We start from the raw sequence: 17,642 nt of genomic DNA, 5'->3' as shown, positions 1-17,642 counted from the left end.
ATGGAAGGCATCGTGCTGCCTTACGGCGAAGAGCCTGTGAGATGCAGCACCCTGGATCTCACAGGCCGGAAGCTATATGAGTAATACACACAGTATTACTCATGCAGCCAATGCATTCCAATACAGAAGTATTGGAATGCATTGTAAAGGATTAGACCCCCAAAAGTTCAAGTTCCAAAGTGGGACAAAAAATAAAGTGAATAAAAAGTTGGAAAATTAAAGTTTTCCCCCCAAAAAATTTAAAGTTTCAAGTAAAAATAAACAAAAACAACATTTTCCCCAAATAAAGTAAAAAAAAAAAGTATACATATTAGTTATCGCCGCGTCCGTATCGACCTGCTCTATAAACATATCACATTACCTAACCCCTCAGATGAACACCATAAAAAATAAAAAATAAAAACTGTGCTAAATAAACCATTTTTTTGTCACCTTACATCACAAAAAGTTCAATAGCAAGCTTCAAAAAGGCGTTTGCCCACCAAAATAGTACCAATCTAACCGTCACCTCATCCCGCCAAAAATGAACCCGTACCTGAGACAATCGCCCAAAAAATAAAAAAACTATGGCTCAGAATATGGCGACACTAAAACATGATTTTTTTTTGGGTTCAAAAATGATATTATTGTGTAGAACTTACATAAATAAAAAGTATACATATTAGGTATCGTCGCGTCCGTATCGACCGGCCCTATAAAAATATTACATGACCTAACCCCTCAGATGAACACCGTAAAAATTTTTAAATAAAAACTGTGCTAAATAAACTATTTTTTGTCACCTTACATCACAAAAAGTGTAATAGCAAGCGATCAAAAAGTTACACGCACCCCAAAATAGTGCCAATAAAACCGTCATCTCATCCCGCAAAAATCATGCCCTACCCAAGGTAATCGCCCAAAAACTGAAAAAATTATGGCTCTCAAACTATGGAAACACTAAAACATGATTTTTTTGCTTCAAAACTTACATATATTTAAAAAAGTATACATATTAGGTATCGCCGCATCCGTGACAATCTGGTCTATAAAAATATCACATGATCTAACCTGTCAGATGAATGTTGTAAATAAAAAAATAAAAAAACGGTGCCGAAACAGCTATTTCTTGTTATCTTGCCTCACAAAAAGTGCAATATAGAGCAACCAAAATGCATATGTACCCTAAACTAGTACCAACAATACTGCCACCCTATCCCATAGTTTCTAAAATGGGGCCAGTTTTTTTTTTTTCCTTCCTTCTGCGCCCTGCCATGTGCCCGTACAGCTGTTTACGACCACATTTGGGGTGTTTCTGTAAACGACAGAATCAGGGCCATAAATATTGAGTTTTGTTTGGCTGTTAACCCTTGCTTTGTTACTGGGAAAATGGATTAAAATGGAAAATCTGCCCAAAAATTGAAATTCTGAAATTTCATCTCCATTTGCCAATAACTCTTGTGGAACACCTAAAGTGTTAACGACATTTGTAAAATCTGTTTTGAATACCTTGAGGGGTGTAGTTTCTCAGATGGGGTCACTTTTATGGAGTTTCTACTCTAGGGTTGCATCAGGGGGGCTTCAAATGAGACATGGTGTAAAAAACAATACAGTCCAGCAAAATCTGCCTTCCAAAAACCGTATGGCATTCCTTTCCTTCTGCGCCCTGCCGTGTGCCTGTACAGCGGTTTACGACCACATATGGGGTGTTTCTGTAAACTACAGAATCAGGGCCATAAATATTGAGTTTGGTTTGGCTGTTAACCCTTGCTTTGTAACTCGAAAATAATAATTAAAATGGAAAATCTGCCGAAAAAGTGAAATTTTGAAATTGTATCTCTAGTTTTCATTAATTCTTGTGAAAGGTTTGTAAAATCAGTTTTGAATACCTTGAAGGGTGTCGTTTCTAGAATAGGGTCATTTTTGTTTGGCTTCTATTATGTAAGCCTCGGAAAGGGACTTCAGACCTGAACTGGTCCCTAAAAATTGGGTTTTTGAAAATTTCAGAAAAATTTCAAGATTTGCTTCTAAACTTCTAAGCCTTGTAACATTCCCAAAAAATAAAATATCATTCCCAAAATGATCCAAACATGAAGTGGTCTTGATGAAGGACTAAGGTGTCACAGCATACTGTTCTGCTTTTGATGTCTGTTTTTAAAGAAAGTGGAATAAAGAAGCCTTTTATTGTGAAGAGCTGGAATATTTGTTCTTTTTTACAAACATGAAGTAGATATATGGGGAATGTAAAGTAATAACTATTTTTGGAGGTATTACTATGTATTATAGAAGTAGAGAAATTTAAACTTGGAAATTTGCAATTTTTTTACTTCATTTTTGGTAAATTTGATTTTTTTTTTATAAATTAAAAAAAAAAATTTTTTTACTTCATTTTACCAGTGTCATGAAGTACAATATGTGATGGAAAAACAATCTCAGAATGACCTGGATAAGTCAAAGTGTTTTAAAGTTATCAGCACTTAAAGTGACACTGGTCAGATTTGCAAAAAAATGGCCAAGTCCTTAAGGTGAAATAGGGCTGAGTCCTTAAAGGGGTTAAAGATGGTGCCCACTCTTGAGCACAGTGGACACCATGGTGCCCGGGTTTCTGCAGTTTTAAACAGCAGACACCCGGGGTTAATGTCTGCAAATGGCAATGATGCTGATTGCAAACATTTAACCTCTCATATTAGAGATGAGCGAACCACTCAGAATTCGGTTTGGTTCAGGTTCCACAAATAAAAATAAAAAAATTGTTCAGACCTTGATCAATTCGGACTGAACCAAAGTTGCTCCATTTGCGCTTAAAATTGGTATATAACACCCTCTTTTCTCCTAGTAATGGGAAGAGAAAGGAAAAAAAAGGAAGTTTATTCAAACACTCAAGGATCTGGAAAAAAAATCCCCAGAGTGTCTGAAAGTAGGCGCCGACAGTGGTGGTAAAGTGAGTCTGAGTAACGCAAGGGAGGCAGCCCAAGAAGTGTCCAATGAAGGCACTCAATGTAGAATTCAAAAACACAAGGGAGGGAGGTCCAAAAAAACAAGGGTGATGGGGGAACGTACAAAAGGCGCCAAACCGAGCAAAAAAATAGAGCTAAAAATAGGTCAAGAATGTGGTATCCTGGTGGTATAGTACTAGCATATTATACAGACAGATAAAATACAAGTAAAGGGAAAAAAATTAAGAGAAAAACAACAAAACAAACCCCAAAAAATATATAATTATATAAAAATGTACAAAGTTAATTTGAGACCGGTAGGCAGGTAAAGTTAAGTTCCTGCTAGCGGTATCCGCAGAAGGTTAAAAGCAAGGAGTAAAATAGATGAGAAAACATCCAGTGAGGCACTTACTTCACTGGGGGGTCGTCAGCAGGATAAGCATAAAACACCTGTGACGGTTCCCCCCTGGCCAGGATCGTGTGTAGAGTCTCAGTGACTGATGGCAGCGAGGCAGTATGCTTCTGATCAAATCACCTTTATTACAAGATATGTGGCTCAACGCGTTTCAGGATCAAGATTTTCCCTTCATTAGGAGAAAGTATGCTCCTAGTAGTCAGAATGTTTAGGAAAACTTGCTAACTCTTATCATAATTTTTTTTTCAGAATTGTTTATTTTTCCCTCCCCTACTCTCGAAACCAATGACATCAATAGAAAATTTGACAGCATTAACATACAGCATGTTTAAAGACATGCTGTAGGTTAACGTAAACAGATTTAGGCCTAAATTTGTTGTCCTTCACAGATATTTTTGTGTGCTGCCCTTGGTGTAATACTCACCTATATGCTGGTTTTAATAAATTCAATAACTTCCCCCATTCCCCCCCCCCAAAAAAAAAGGGAACTGCGGAGAGATAATAAATGGAAATAAAAGGATTTAGCCCTACTTTTACAATCATTCACTGATGTTTTGTCTGCCACCCTGCGTATTTTATACAGTTTTTAAAACAAACAAAAAAATGTAATTAACTATGTGAGATGCCCTTACAAAAAAAAAAAACAGTAGCTGCTTTTGAGGTTTGCAGCAGCTGCAGTGTCAGCCTCAGCTCCTCACTTCTCACTCCCTGGCTGACAGCTTCCCTGCTTGTCCCTATTCTAAACATACAATTCTTCTTCTCTGTAATTCTAGCTTTTCCCTTCACTCTCCCTAGCAGTAGAATACAAGCTTGATTGATTTCTGACTGTCCTTGACTCCCTAAGATCATTTTTCTGACAGACACTGCTACACCCATCCACCCTGATTTACAGCCCAGCACTGAATGATGTTCTGCTCGGGCACCTCCCTGCCTGCTGCAGCACTGATTGGCTCATATAAGCTGTCTGTCAGCCTGTGAGCCAATCAGGGCAACCCTCCCCCCACTTCCTCTCAGGGTCATGTGACCAACCTTTCTCCTCCCTACTGCTTTTTCCAGTCCACATGTGCTATGCGCAGTTTTACTGGATTATTCTGGAAACAAACCTAAAAAGGTTCAGGTTTGTCTGCTAAGTTCATAATGAACCTGGTTTGTTATGAACTGGTTAGCTCATCTTTACCTCAGAGGTCATGGTCAATTGTGACCGTGGCATCTGAGATGGCTTTCTCCAGCAGTTCTGCACTCCCAGTATCCTGTACTGCTTCCATGCCTGAAGATTGAGGAGGCTGTTCATTCTCTGCAATAGTCTGGAGACTCAGGAAGGCTCCCAGGCTTACAGCTGTAGTTCTTATGGAGGTCTGCAGGTGTCTGCTGCTCCACATGAACATAGCAAATCTTCCATATACTGCAATCCTAATTCATTGCAGGATAAGGGCTCATGCACACAGCCATTGGTCGGCCGTTACATGGCATTGGGGACAACAATTTGCAACAGCAGATTCAGCAGACAGATCCAGACCCATTCAACTTGAATGGGTCTGTGATCCGTCCACACCACACAAAAAATAGAACATGTTCTATTTTTTTTGTGTTGCGGAAGCACTGAGAGAAACTCCACTGAAGCACTCCGTAGTGCTTCCATTGGTTCCGTGCCAGTTTCCGTGGGGTTCCGTGCCTCTGTTCCTACCTTGGACCTTTCGGATGGCGGACCTATTCAAGCGAATGGATCTTCATCCGTGATGCAATGAGCACACGGCTGGTGCCCACATAATACGGGCACGGCCGGGCAACCGCCATGTGCACGAACCCCAAGGGAGGAGCAATCTAGAGATAATATTCAGGTTCCCTAAGGGGACTTAAAAAGTCAAAAAAATAAAAAGTTTTCAAAAATAAAAAATATAAAAAGTCAAATCACTCCCTTTACCCATAATAAAAATAAACAATAAAACAATTAAGATTATATACACGGCCCCATGCCAAAAGGCACATACTATTAAAATGTAAACAGCTTTATCTCATACAGTGATCACTGTAACAGAAAAAAATATATAAAAGGCCGATCTACCATTTTTTTGTAGCTTTACCTCCCAAAAAAATTTAATCGATTGATTTAAGTGATCAAAAATCAATAAAATGATATCAATAAAAACAACATTTCGCCCTGCAAAACAATTAGCCTTCACACAGCTCTGAAGCTGTAACTTCAGAATATGGCAATGAAAAGATTTTTTTTTTATAAGTATTAAAACAAAAGAAAAACTTTACAAATGTGATATTGCTCTAATCGTATTGACCTAGAGAATGAAGGGCACAGGTCACTTTTACCGCATAGGGAACACCATAAAAATGATACCTATAAACATATGGTGGAATTCTACCCCATTTTTAACTCTTTTCCTGTATACCACTACATCGTGTGCAATATTATACATTGTCATTAGAAAGCACAACTTGTCCCACAAAAAACTAGCCCTCATACGAATATGAAAGGAAAAATAAAATAGTTATGCTCCAGGAAGACAAGGAGTGAAGACAAAAATAGAAAATTGCCTCGGACTCAAAGGGTTAAACAAGCTGTTTGTTACCACCTGCTACCCTCCATTTACCCATAGCCATATATGTCGCTGTCCCTTTGACATTACTAAGGCTACTTTCACACTAGCGTTCGTCGGTCCGCTCGTGAGCTCCGTTTGAAGGAGCTCACGAGCGGACCCGAACGCAGCCGTCCAGCCCTGATGCAGTCTGAATGGAGCGGATCCGCTCAGACTGCATCAGTCTGGCGGCGTTCAGCCTCCGCTCCGCTCGCCTCCGCACGGACAGGCGGACAGCTGAACGCTGCTTGCAGTGTTCGGGTGTCCGCCTGGCCGTGCGGAGGCGTGCGGATCCGTGCGGATCCGTCCAGACTTACAATGTAAGTCAATGGGGACGGATCCGTTTGAAGATGCCACAATATGGCTCAATCTTCAGGCGGATCCGTCCCCCATTGACTTTACATTGAAAGTCTGGACGGATCCGACCAACCCCTGGTCTGGACTGTAAGTAAGTCTGGACTGTATCCAACCCCTTTCAAGCTCTTCAATACCAAGACAGCATTAGGCTACTTTCACACTAGCGTTCGATCGGATCCGTTCTGAACGGAGCCTCCGTCTGCATTATTATGATCGGATCCGTTCAGAACGGATCCGATCGAACGCTAGTGTGAAAGTAGCCTAATGCTGTCTTGGTATTGAAGAGCTTGAAAGGGGTTGGATACAGTCCTAGGAGATATCAGTGTGTGATTCAAGACTTTTCAGGGCAATTGTGGGGCACTTTCAATTAGAAATGAATTTATTTGGACCAAATCAAATCTGATGACCTGGACCCAAAATTTATTTAGTGAAATTTGCTCATCTCTACCCACAAGTTATCTGTCTCTACATGGACATAAGAAGATTACCACTTACCTAATAGTTATCTCCTATTCTGTCAATAGGGGAAAAATGTTATATCTGGAATACCCCTTTAACTTTTTAGAGACACCACACCCAAGGTGTCCCAAATATTTTTGCAGAGTCTCACAATGCCACTGGAGAGGAGTTCAGGACTAGAATTTTCTCTAGAGCCTATAGGACTAAAAGAACCATACTTATGGCACTGTTCATAGATCAGAAATAGATCAGGCAAGAGTAAAATTCATTCTGGGTATCTACTTTACTCCTGTATGAAAATATTACCTGACCCCTGTTCACAAATTCCTGGCCACTCCATTCTCCATACAAGTCAATGGAAGGCTAGCTTTGTTTGTGTGAGCCCAAATCTCTCAAAATCCACTTAAGTACAGTATACAGAGACCGAGCAGAAATTGGTAAGGCGACAATGATGCAGCTCCTGTAAAGACGAAATCACATAAAGCAGCATCAGTGCTTCCATAAACTGCGCTGTCATGTAGTTTTACTGCAAAACAACATGCCCATTATCAATCAGTTTAAAACCTCAGTGGTTTCCAGAAAAGCAGAAAATTAATCTGGTTTTGGCTCTGTTCTGCCTTCAACATGTCAGCTCACCTTTAAAAAGATTATTCTTAGAGTGCAATCGGTGGGGATCAGAGCATGCTGAGAGCTTCAGTTCTCAATGGATGGATAGGATATGGCAGGAATTTAAATGTGGGCATTTAAGCTCCTAGCTATGCACCCAAACCTGTGAGATAACACCCAAGATTTACGCAGGCTTTTCCCATTTTCATCATAGATAAAGCAGAATTTGCTGAGATTGTCACTAAGAAATTCAAGACTATCCTAGCAAATTCGAGAATTTGGCAACTATACTGCTACCAGGCCTTGGACGGTTTCTACCATGGGGGCCCTCTGATTAACCAGCTGCCTGGTTATTGCCTTGAACTAGGGGCCTTGTAAGCTCTGTCCAAGAGATATGCATTAAGGCAGCAGCAGGACATAGGAAGTAACAGGCCTAAAACTGCAGCAAGAGATTGGAAAATGATATGTGATGGAGGCCCCTGCAGCAACGCTGAGAAGACAGACCCAGGGAGAGAGCTAGCTTATGTGCCTATATAATGCAGTAATAAAATGGGTACTATGTTCTATAGGCTTAGCTTCTTATATGGGCACCAAGGCTGAGTGAGCTTCCACAAGCTGTCTATCAATATGTAGTACAGAAAATATATTGGGCCATGTACAGTTCAGGAGGAGAATGTGAAGAACCACAGATAAACTCCTGGCTCAGGGGCACAAGAGGGGATTCATGTATTCCCCTCTGGAACAGTCTAAGCCAGCTTTTCATTGCAATTGGTCAGCCACTGTGCTTAATGTTCATCTAGTAGTTTTGGGTGCAACTTTAACACAGGCATCAATCAGGTCTTCAGTGGTAGGCTGTCTTGTCTACAGCATGTAATGAGGTTATGGGGATTAGAAAAAATATCCCCAAAACAGCATATGGTCATGGTCTATCGGTTGTGTAAGCCGCGTTCACTAAAATCGGGCTGAACTTCAATATCAGGCAGTGTATAGATTGTCAATATTTCTTGTATGACCTTGGAACAATTTTATGGTGAAATCTATTTTTTTTCTAATCTCAAAAACCCCAGTCAGGTCTTTTTCACACATGTATGACAGCTTGATGTCAGTGAAAACGCGGATAGTGTCTCATCCATAAAGACTTTTGTGAAGGGTCCATTGTCTGTGTGTCTGTTTTGTGCCCAAATTGATGTGTTTGGTGCACACAAAGAACCAAAGCAGTGCATCTCTTGTTTTTCCACTTTCGAGTGACTCATCATATAATCATATGATGAGACCAGAAAACCCAAGAAATACAACCCTGAGCAGCGCAGGGATAGTCAATGAAAATAAAACCAGGTACACAAAGATATAGGGGTAGAAATAGAGAATTTTATTGATTTGATCTGTTTTACTTTTTGAGGGGACAGATGTTCTGATGTATAATGTATATCATAGTCAAGGATACTGTATGTTACATCCATTGACTTTAATTGATTCAGAGGAAGGCGAAAAAACCCCAGTGTAATGGGGAAAAATTCCTTCCCGACTCCACTTAGGGCAGTCAGACGTTTTCCCTGGATCAGCTATTATTAATCCAGGGGAAGGCGAAACAACCTCATTGAGCCATCTGCTAATTCAGCCACAAATGAGGAAAAATTCCTTCCCGACTCCACGTATGGCAATCAGATTAGTCCCAGAATCAATTACTAAATAATGTGTCCCCAAAACTTGGCCAAATTGTACTTTGGATTAGGCTGGGTGAATTTGGAGGGAAGGACATCTGTGTTGATCCAGAGGAAGGCGAGAAAAAACCCCTTCTTTGACATCTGCCAATTTGTCCTGATATAAGGGGAAAAACACTCCTTCCTGACTCCAAATATGGCAGTCGGAAAATACTCCCTGGATCAAATGCCCATATACTTACTTATATCCGGTGTAGAAGCTCCAGGAAATGCTGATATTTATCCTGAGCTCACCGGTCCCTAGATGGAAGAGTCCGTGTCTTGAGAGTCCTTGGGGGCGAGCCAGAGATCAGAGGAATCAGAGCCAAGAGACTGGGGCGGCAATATAATGATGTTCATGGCAGTAAACCAGCAGAGAGAGGCATAGTCTGGGGCAAACTGAGGTCTGGTACACAAGCAGCAGGCAGAAGAGGCATAGGTCTCTGGGCTGGCGGAAAGGGTTCAACCTACTGTGTCCAGCTAGGTGACAGGAAGGAAAAGCCGGACACAGGGTGAACAGCTGGTTCATTTTCCGACCACTCCAGATGGCTCCTCTTTAGATCATGCTGTAAGAAAAAGAAGAGTAAATTTATATATTTTTCTATCTTTTTATCTTCTCCCTTCACTCTATATACCCTTCATATGTATGTATATAACTACTTACAGTACCATGACTCACCCACATTCACATGAACCTGGCTAGAATATCCTCAAACCCAATAGAAGCATTTCTGCTATAAGATTGTGAGTTGGTATTAAGTAATGCAGATATATATATTTATATATATATATATATATATATATACACAGCAGCAGTTCACTGTCACTGTGTAAAAAGGTATTTCTAAAAGTAACTGCACATCCTGCTTGTACATATAAAGAACAATAATGATTTATTGCATCCGTTTTCAATAAAAGTAGACTGTTGCTTTAAGTATTTTGACTATATTCTAACTTAGGTTATACTTATGGTCTGTAAACCTCAAAACATTTATGCAGTAAGTCTTCACTTACATGGAGAGGTCTAAAGGGAGGCTCTGCACTCCTCATCTCCATTTCCTCCCAACAGATGGTTTCGAAAAATAGGTGGTCTCTGATGTTTTCTGACACACACAAGCGCTTCTCTGGGTCTTTCTGTAGCAGTGCTTTAATAAGATCTTTCAGGTTTATATCCAGCCATGGTGGAAATGTTGGCTGCTCGGTGGTAATTGACTCATAAACCTTTTTCCTCTGGCGGCCACTGTAAAATGGGAAACGTGCAGATGACATTTTGGACACAGTTATCCCCAGGCTCCACCAGTCCACTGCTACAGTGTATGATTTCCCCAGGTGCACCTCTGGGGCCATGTAACGGTATGTTCCTGCCCGTCCACAGATCTTACTGGACGCAGTCAGGCCGTCTTGTGCCAGCCCCAGGTCTATGATTCGAATGTGACCATCTGTATCCAGCATGATGTTGGCTGGCTTGATGTCTCTGCAACGAAAGAAGAACATTTCTGGTTTTGTCTTTGTCCATAACTGCAACGCTCATTTAAGGTTGACACTGAGAACTAGAAAAGACTGGAGGGAGGTCAGAAATGCAGACAGATGACACACACCGTAAGGACATATTCACATGCAGCAGATTTGTTACAGAGATTTCTAGGACTGTCCCACTCATCTAAATAGGGTTTCGCAGAAATCATTCTACATTCTGCAGAAACAACCACATTCTGACCTAATGAACTGATTTTCAAGAAACAAGATCAGTAAGTTTTATTATGTTTGTTAGGCCTCATGCACACGACCGTTGTGTGCATCCGTGGCCGTTGTGCCGTTTTCCATTTTTTTTCGCGGACCCATTGACTTTCAATGGGTCCGTGGAAAAATCGGAAAATGCACCGTTTTGCAGCCGAGGCCGTGATCCGTGTATCCTGTCCGTCAAAAAAATATGACCTGTCCTATTTTTTTGACGGACAACGGTTCACGGACCCATTCAAGTCAATGGGTCCGTGAAAGAACACGGATGCACACAAGATTGGCATCCGTGTCCGTGATCCGTGGCCGTAGGTTGCTTTCATACAGACGGATCCGAAGATCCGTCTGCATAAAAGCTTTTTCTGATCTAAGTTTTCACTTCGTGAAAACTCATTTCCGACAGTATATTCTAACACAGAAGCGTTCCCATGGTGATGGGGACGCTTCTAGTTAGAATACACTGCAAACTTTGTACAAGACTGCCCCCTGGCAGCACCCGATCTCTTACAGGGGGATATGATAGCACAATTAACCCCTTCAGGTGTGGCACCTAAAGGGGTTAATTGTACTATCATATTCCCCTGTAAGAGATCAGGGCTGCCAGGCAGCAGGGGGCAGACCCCCCCCCCCCCTCCCCAGTTTGAATATCGTTGGTGGCACAGTGTGCCAACCACCATCGCCCCCCCCTCCCTCCCTCTATTGTATTAAATCGTTGGTGGCACAGTGTGCCAACCACCATCGGCCCCCCTCCCTCCCTCTATTGTATTAAATCGTTGGTGGCACAGTGTGCCAACCACCATCGCCCCCCCCGCCACCCCCCTCTCCCTCTATAGCAGTAACATTGGTGGCAGTGTGCGGTCTCAACAGTAGAAGATTCATACTTACCTGCTTGCTGCTGCGATGTCTGTGAACGGCCGGGAGCTCCTCCTACTGGTAAGTGACAGTTCTTTAGCAATGCGCCGCACAGACCTTTCACTTACCAGTAGGAGGAGCTCCCGGCCGGACACAGACATCGCAGCAGCAAGCCGGTAAGTATGAATCTTCTACTGTTGAGACCGCACACTGCCACCAATGTTACTGCTATAGAGGGAGGGGGGGGGGGGGCGGCGATGGTGGTTGGCACACTGTGCCACCAACGATTTAATACAATAGAGGGAGGGAGGGGGGCCGATGGTGGTTGGCACACTGTGCCACCAACGATATTCAAACTGGGGGGGGGGGGGGCTGCCCCCTGCTGCCTGGCAGCCCTGATCTCCTACAGGGGAATATGATAGTACAATTAACCCCTTTAGGTGCCGCATCTAAAGGGGTTAATTGTGCTATCATATCCCCCAGTAAGAGATCGGGTGGTGCCAGGCAGCAGGGGGCAGTCTTGTACAAAGTTTGTAGTGTATTCTAACCTGAAGCGTCCCCATCACCATGGGAACGCCTCTGTGTTAGAATATACTGTCGGATCTGAGGTTCACGAAGTAGCTCATATCCGACAGTATATTCTAACATAGAGGCGTTCCCATGGTGATGGGGATGCTTCAAGTTAAAATATACCATCGGATTGGAGAAAACTCCAATCCGATGGTATAAAAGAACTCCAGACTTTACATTGAAAGTCAATGGGGACGGATCCGTTTGAAATGGCACCATATTGTGTCAACATCAAATGGATCCGTCCCCATTGACTTGCATTGTAATTCAGGACGGATCCGTTTAGCTCCGCACGGCCAGGCGGACACCAAAACGACTTTTTTTTCATGTCCGTGGATCCTCCAAAAATCAAGGAAGACCCACGGACGAAAAAACGGTCACGGATGACGGACCCACGGACCCCGTTTTTGCGGGCCGTGAAAAAAAACTGTCGTGTGCATGAGGCCTTAATCATAGAAAATCACAGTGGTAATAATGACCTGGACAGTGATGGTCATTTACTGATAGAGATCATCACTGAACCTGGACGATCAGATATCAGCTGTCACTGGACAGACAATATAGGGGTTATACAAAATAAAAAAGATAAAATAAGACCTTATGTCAGAAATAGCCACTCTTGCCCATGGCTGCATCTGGTAGTGGCCCAATTAGGCTCCATTCACACATCCGCAATTCCATTCCGCATTTTGCAGAACGGAATTGCGGACCCATACATTTCAATGGGTCCGCACGACGTGCAGCCCCGATCCAGAATTACGGACCCACACTTCCAGGTCCGCAATTCCAATCCTGAATAAAATAGAACATGTCCTATTCTTGTCCGCAATAGCGGACAATAATAGGGATATTCTCTTAGTGACGGCAATGTGTGGTCCGCAGAATGCGGAACGCACATTGCCGCTGTCCGTGTTTTGCGGATCCGTGGATCCGCAAAACACACACGGATGTGTGAATGGACCCTTAAAATAAGGAGACTAGACATAGCCCATGGGTATCAGTTGTGCCCTGAGACAATTGAAATACCATTCCTCTTACCGATGGGCGATGCCATGGCCGTGGAGGAACTGGATGCCACAGATTAATTCTGCTGTGTAGAATCTGAAGAAGACAGTAGAGTGTTAAGTATCAATGCCATGAACTCATTCTGTATGTGTTATAAGGGAAATATCATCTGTAAAATGACTGCTGACTGTATAGTAAACCTGTATCACCATAGACCGCCAGATACTAGATATTAACCACTAAACCGCTCTAGACCATGATGAGCAGTATATGAATATTATCACCCATAAATGTAAAATAAGTTATGATATAATACATGAAGAAGTTGAGAAAGTTACTGTTATCGGAGGGAAGTTTTACACTGACAAACCCCTTCCCCCTTTTTAAAACCCCTTTTCCCTCCGATATTCAGGACATCTTCTTCCCTATATTTTCCATGTATCTCAGGATCAGTTACCGCACAATCTTGGTGCTCAGCGTGTTGTTGTCAATCAGATCCTTCAGGCTGCCGCCAGACAAATACTCCATGATGAAATAGGCATGGCCCTGTATAACAAAGCACAAGATTATATTGAGGGAAACATTTTCTAATCAGTCATCTGTGGTATAAAGCAGAATATAGAGCTGTGATCCCCGGTTACACAGCATATATTTCATCTGTTATGGTGAGAGGAGCAGGGAGACCCCTCCGTACCTGAGACTGCAGTGCGGCATAGAGATGACACAGGAATGGACAGTCTCTGGCCGCCAGGAGTATCCGCCTCTCTCGCTGTAGGTCTTCTGCATTGTCCTCTTTAATGATGATCTTAACGGCCTTGAAGGTGTTTCGGCCACGGACAGATGCCAAGACCACTTTGCCGAAGCCGCCCTCACCCAGCACCTGATGGAAGTCAAACCCGCTGATGGAAAGCTGGGGGTCGGATCTGGGTGTTATAGCGGTGCTGGGGCCTGAAGGGTTAAAAAAAAGGAACACAATATTAGTTTATTTGGAAGAAATGTAATGAGAGAAGAGGAGAATATGAGACCAGTCTGTATTCCACTGCAAAATGGATTTTATCTGAAGTGTGTGATATATAGTTTACAGGAAAAGTAAGTGAACCCCCTGAGTGACCTGGACTTCTGCACTGACTACTAATAACATGTAATCTGTTCTCCAAGTCACAGTTATAGACGAGCACAATCTGCACTAATAACAGGAACAGCTCAGGGGCAAACACTGGGGGCTTCCAAACATGAGCCTTTTAACCCCGTCACACTCAGCAATGTATATTTATGGTGTTAAGAGAGGTACGAGGTATACTTTGTATGTTTAGAATGTTTTTATGAATCCTACGGAGAAGTTCCTATGATTCAGGCCCCATGCACATGACCCTATCCATTTTGGGGTCCACAAATCGCGGATCCGCAAAATAGGGATGCGGTCCATATGCTGTCCGCATCTTAAATGCAGACCCATTGTTTTCAATGGGTCTATGGTGTTCATTTTATGGACATAGTCTATTTTTGTGCGAAACGGAGATACATACGGATGCGGAAAGCTCAAAGATAATCCACGTCCTTTACTTGTGGACAAAATGTGTAGTGTGGACCCATTGAAGTCACTGGGTCATCAAAAAATGTGGATACAACAAGGATAGCATCTGTATTTTGCAGATCTCCGATTTGCTGTCGTGTGTATGAGGCCTAACATGTATGCCAGACTGATGGCAAGTCTGTCAGCAACAAGATTACCTATGGTTATTACTACTGTTCACCGGTCACCTTAGGGTCACATGACTGACGCCATCTTATTTCCAGTTAGGCTACAAGCCATTCTAATGTATTATAGACCTAGGGGGTAACGTATCAAATTGGTGTAAAGTATTACTGGCTTAGTTGCCCATAGCAACCAATCATATTCCACCTTTCATTTTGGTCAGCTCCTTTGGAAAATGAAAGGAGGAATCTGATTGGTTGCTATGGGCAACTAAGCCAGTTCTACTTTACACCAATTTAATACATTACCCCCTAGGTCTATAATACATTAGAATGGCTTGTTGCCTAATTAATCTACATCTGATAATATTGGGAGATTTTTTTTTATGAATATGCAGGCAGCCCTTCCAATTTTGAGGTTGGTTTTTAAAAACAAAGTAATAAAAATTATAAAATTTAAGTTTCAGTTTAAACCCAGTTCCATTCTATGTTTATTGGTCAGAATACACCCTGGTAAATCTTCATAACGAGGGGTTAAAGGGGAATTCTGATTTTAACAATTATATTTATTAATTCAGAGAATAGGAAGTCATACAATTTCCTAATATACTTTTATTAACATTCTGCAGGCAGACCTTTATTATATCTGCATAGTAGCCTCTCTCTAAAGAAAAAAAGATGGCGTCAGATATCTGACAGGTGAACAGTAGTGTATGGAGATAACGCACATATGTATACAGTATATACAGCATTACTGCCCGCAGCAGCATCTCTTCATGTCTGTCAGTGTCTGTGTAGAAGCACATCTGCCATTGCTCTCCCTGTCTCCCCTGTATATGTTGTGTTTGTATTTTTTTTTTACAGTTAACTTTATTAACAACCTAACAACATCACCTACAGACATGTAGCCATGGAAACACACACAGTGAAGAAGTTGTAATATCCACAATGGTTTCCACCGTTAGTCCTATGTAGTTATCCCATGGACGTGTCCTGTGTGCTGACCCAGCACATACATGTCATGTAACACTGCTGCTTCCTGAATGTCAGTGGGGGGTGATGTGACTGATGCCATGTTTTCAGTTAGGTTACAGATGCATTACACAGGACGGACTGATTCATGGGCTGTACCATATTACTGGGCAGATAGGGGTCAACAACCTGATATAAGAAACGTATGTAAGCAAAAGTTTAAATATTTTAAAATTCTATGATTTCCTAATATATAAACAACGTTGAAAATAAATAGAAAAAAAAAATTCAACCCATTAAAAAAAATAAAAAATTTCAACATTGTTGTGTTTCATGGAGAATAAAGACTTGGCACTGAAGTATGACCGCTGATAGCGTTTCCAGAAGGTAGTCCGCGTTTACCATGCTGGGCTCTCCATTCTCCACTGCAATCCGTGTCTGAGGAAGGTGTTTGGACCAAAAACGTTTACAAATCTACAAAATTCCCAGTGGATTGTGCCAATAAATCCATCAACTTGGTTATACCTGAGTGTCTAGTCTTTATTATATGTATTAAATTATTATATGTATTATGCTTCTTTTTCTGTTCCTAGCATTAAAACACTACATTTTCCTGCAGCCACCACTAGGGGGGGAGCTCAGTAAAAATAGATTACTATAGCTTCCGCTTCACCCAATGGTAAATGTATACAATTCTATCCACTGAGCTCCCCCTAGTGGTGGTTGCAGGCAACCAGCTTTGTAATATATTATGTAAAGGGAAACAGGAGACTTCTCAATGTATTTATCTCGGTCCAATGCTGTAAATACAATGAGAAATATGGTGTTTAGAACAAGCACCATATGTTTTAAGCATGTTTCAATAAAATGGGTAAGATAGAGGATGACTTTTTTAATAAACTTTTTTTAAATTAAAATTACTTCCGCTTCTTCGTAAATGCATCAATAATCTGGGCCGTTACGTTTTGTGCTGCCAGGGAGTGTCACGGGGAAGGGAGGGGACATACTAATTTTTTATATGGGGCCCTATTGCCCCTGGCAATAAAAACAAAACCCAAAAAACAATAGTAGAATTGAATTTTACTCATTCTTTCCCACCGTTTTTAAATACATTATATGGAAAGCTAAATGGTGGCATTAAAATTACAATTCACCCACAAAAAACAACCCCTCATGTGGCTATGACGATGGATAACAGATCTTTACAGGTGAAGTTGAAATAATTAAAATTTTGCTGCCCAAATTGGCTTGGTCCTGAAGCAGTTACAAATGAAGTACCCCAGATACCTGCTCTTGGCTCCTCATCCTCCAACACTCTGGCGTTGGGTCCAATCCTCTTCTTCTTGATGTTCTTCTCCAGGCTGTCTTCTCTCTTCCTCTTTTCTTCTCCTCCCTTCATCTTCTCCTCTTCCTCTCTCCTCTTCTCCTCTTCCTCTCTCCTCTTCTCCTCTTCCTCTCTCCTCTTCTCCTCTTCTTTTTGGTCGCTGGACGTCATTCTCCAGAAATCGCGCAGAGCAATCCAACCTTCTTCCACACGTGGCAGACGACAGTTGAAAAGTGAGTGGCATTTGAGCGTGTGCCAGTCACATGACCTCACCACAGTGCATGGAATCTTCAGGTGGCACCTGCTGTGTTGGTGCCCCATGTACCTGCTCTGCCCCATACATTGTAGTGTAAACCTCATAAGTGTCATCCATGGTGTAGATGGGAACAGAAATTCATGGATCATTACCACTGATAAAATATTATAGAACAGAAGCTTGGGCTCATA

At 41.9% G+C, this 17,642-nt stretch overlaps 1 protein-coding gene across 1 annotated transcript; it reads right to left on the bottom strand.

Annotated features, from left to right (window-relative positions):
* Positions 1-9,410: 9,410 nt before the first annotated feature.
* Positions 9,411-13,732, bottom strand: LOC122942157 (protein kinase C delta type-like). Its single transcript, XM_044299658.1, has 4 exons — positions 13,662-13,732; positions 13,238-13,300; positions 10,055-10,514; positions 9,411-9,606 (listed from the first exon to the last, which is right to left on the bottom strand). The coding sequence occupies exons 1-4, from the start codon at positions 13,730-13,732 to the stop codon at positions 9,508-9,510; spliced, it is 693 nt and encodes a 230-aa protein (XP_044155593.1). The 3' UTR covers positions 9,411-9,507.
* Between the last annotated feature and the right edge of the window lie 3,910 nt (positions 13,733-17,642).

This window comes from Bufo gargarizans, chromosome 6 (genome assembly GCF_014858855.1).
Source record: "Bufo gargarizans isolate SCDJY-AF-19 chromosome 6, ASM1485885v1, whole genome shotgun sequence".
Taxonomy (NCBI): Eukaryota; Metazoa; Chordata; class Amphibia; order Anura; family Bufonidae; genus Bufo; species Bufo gargarizans.
This window is presented reverse-complemented; position numbering and strand designations above follow the sequence as displayed.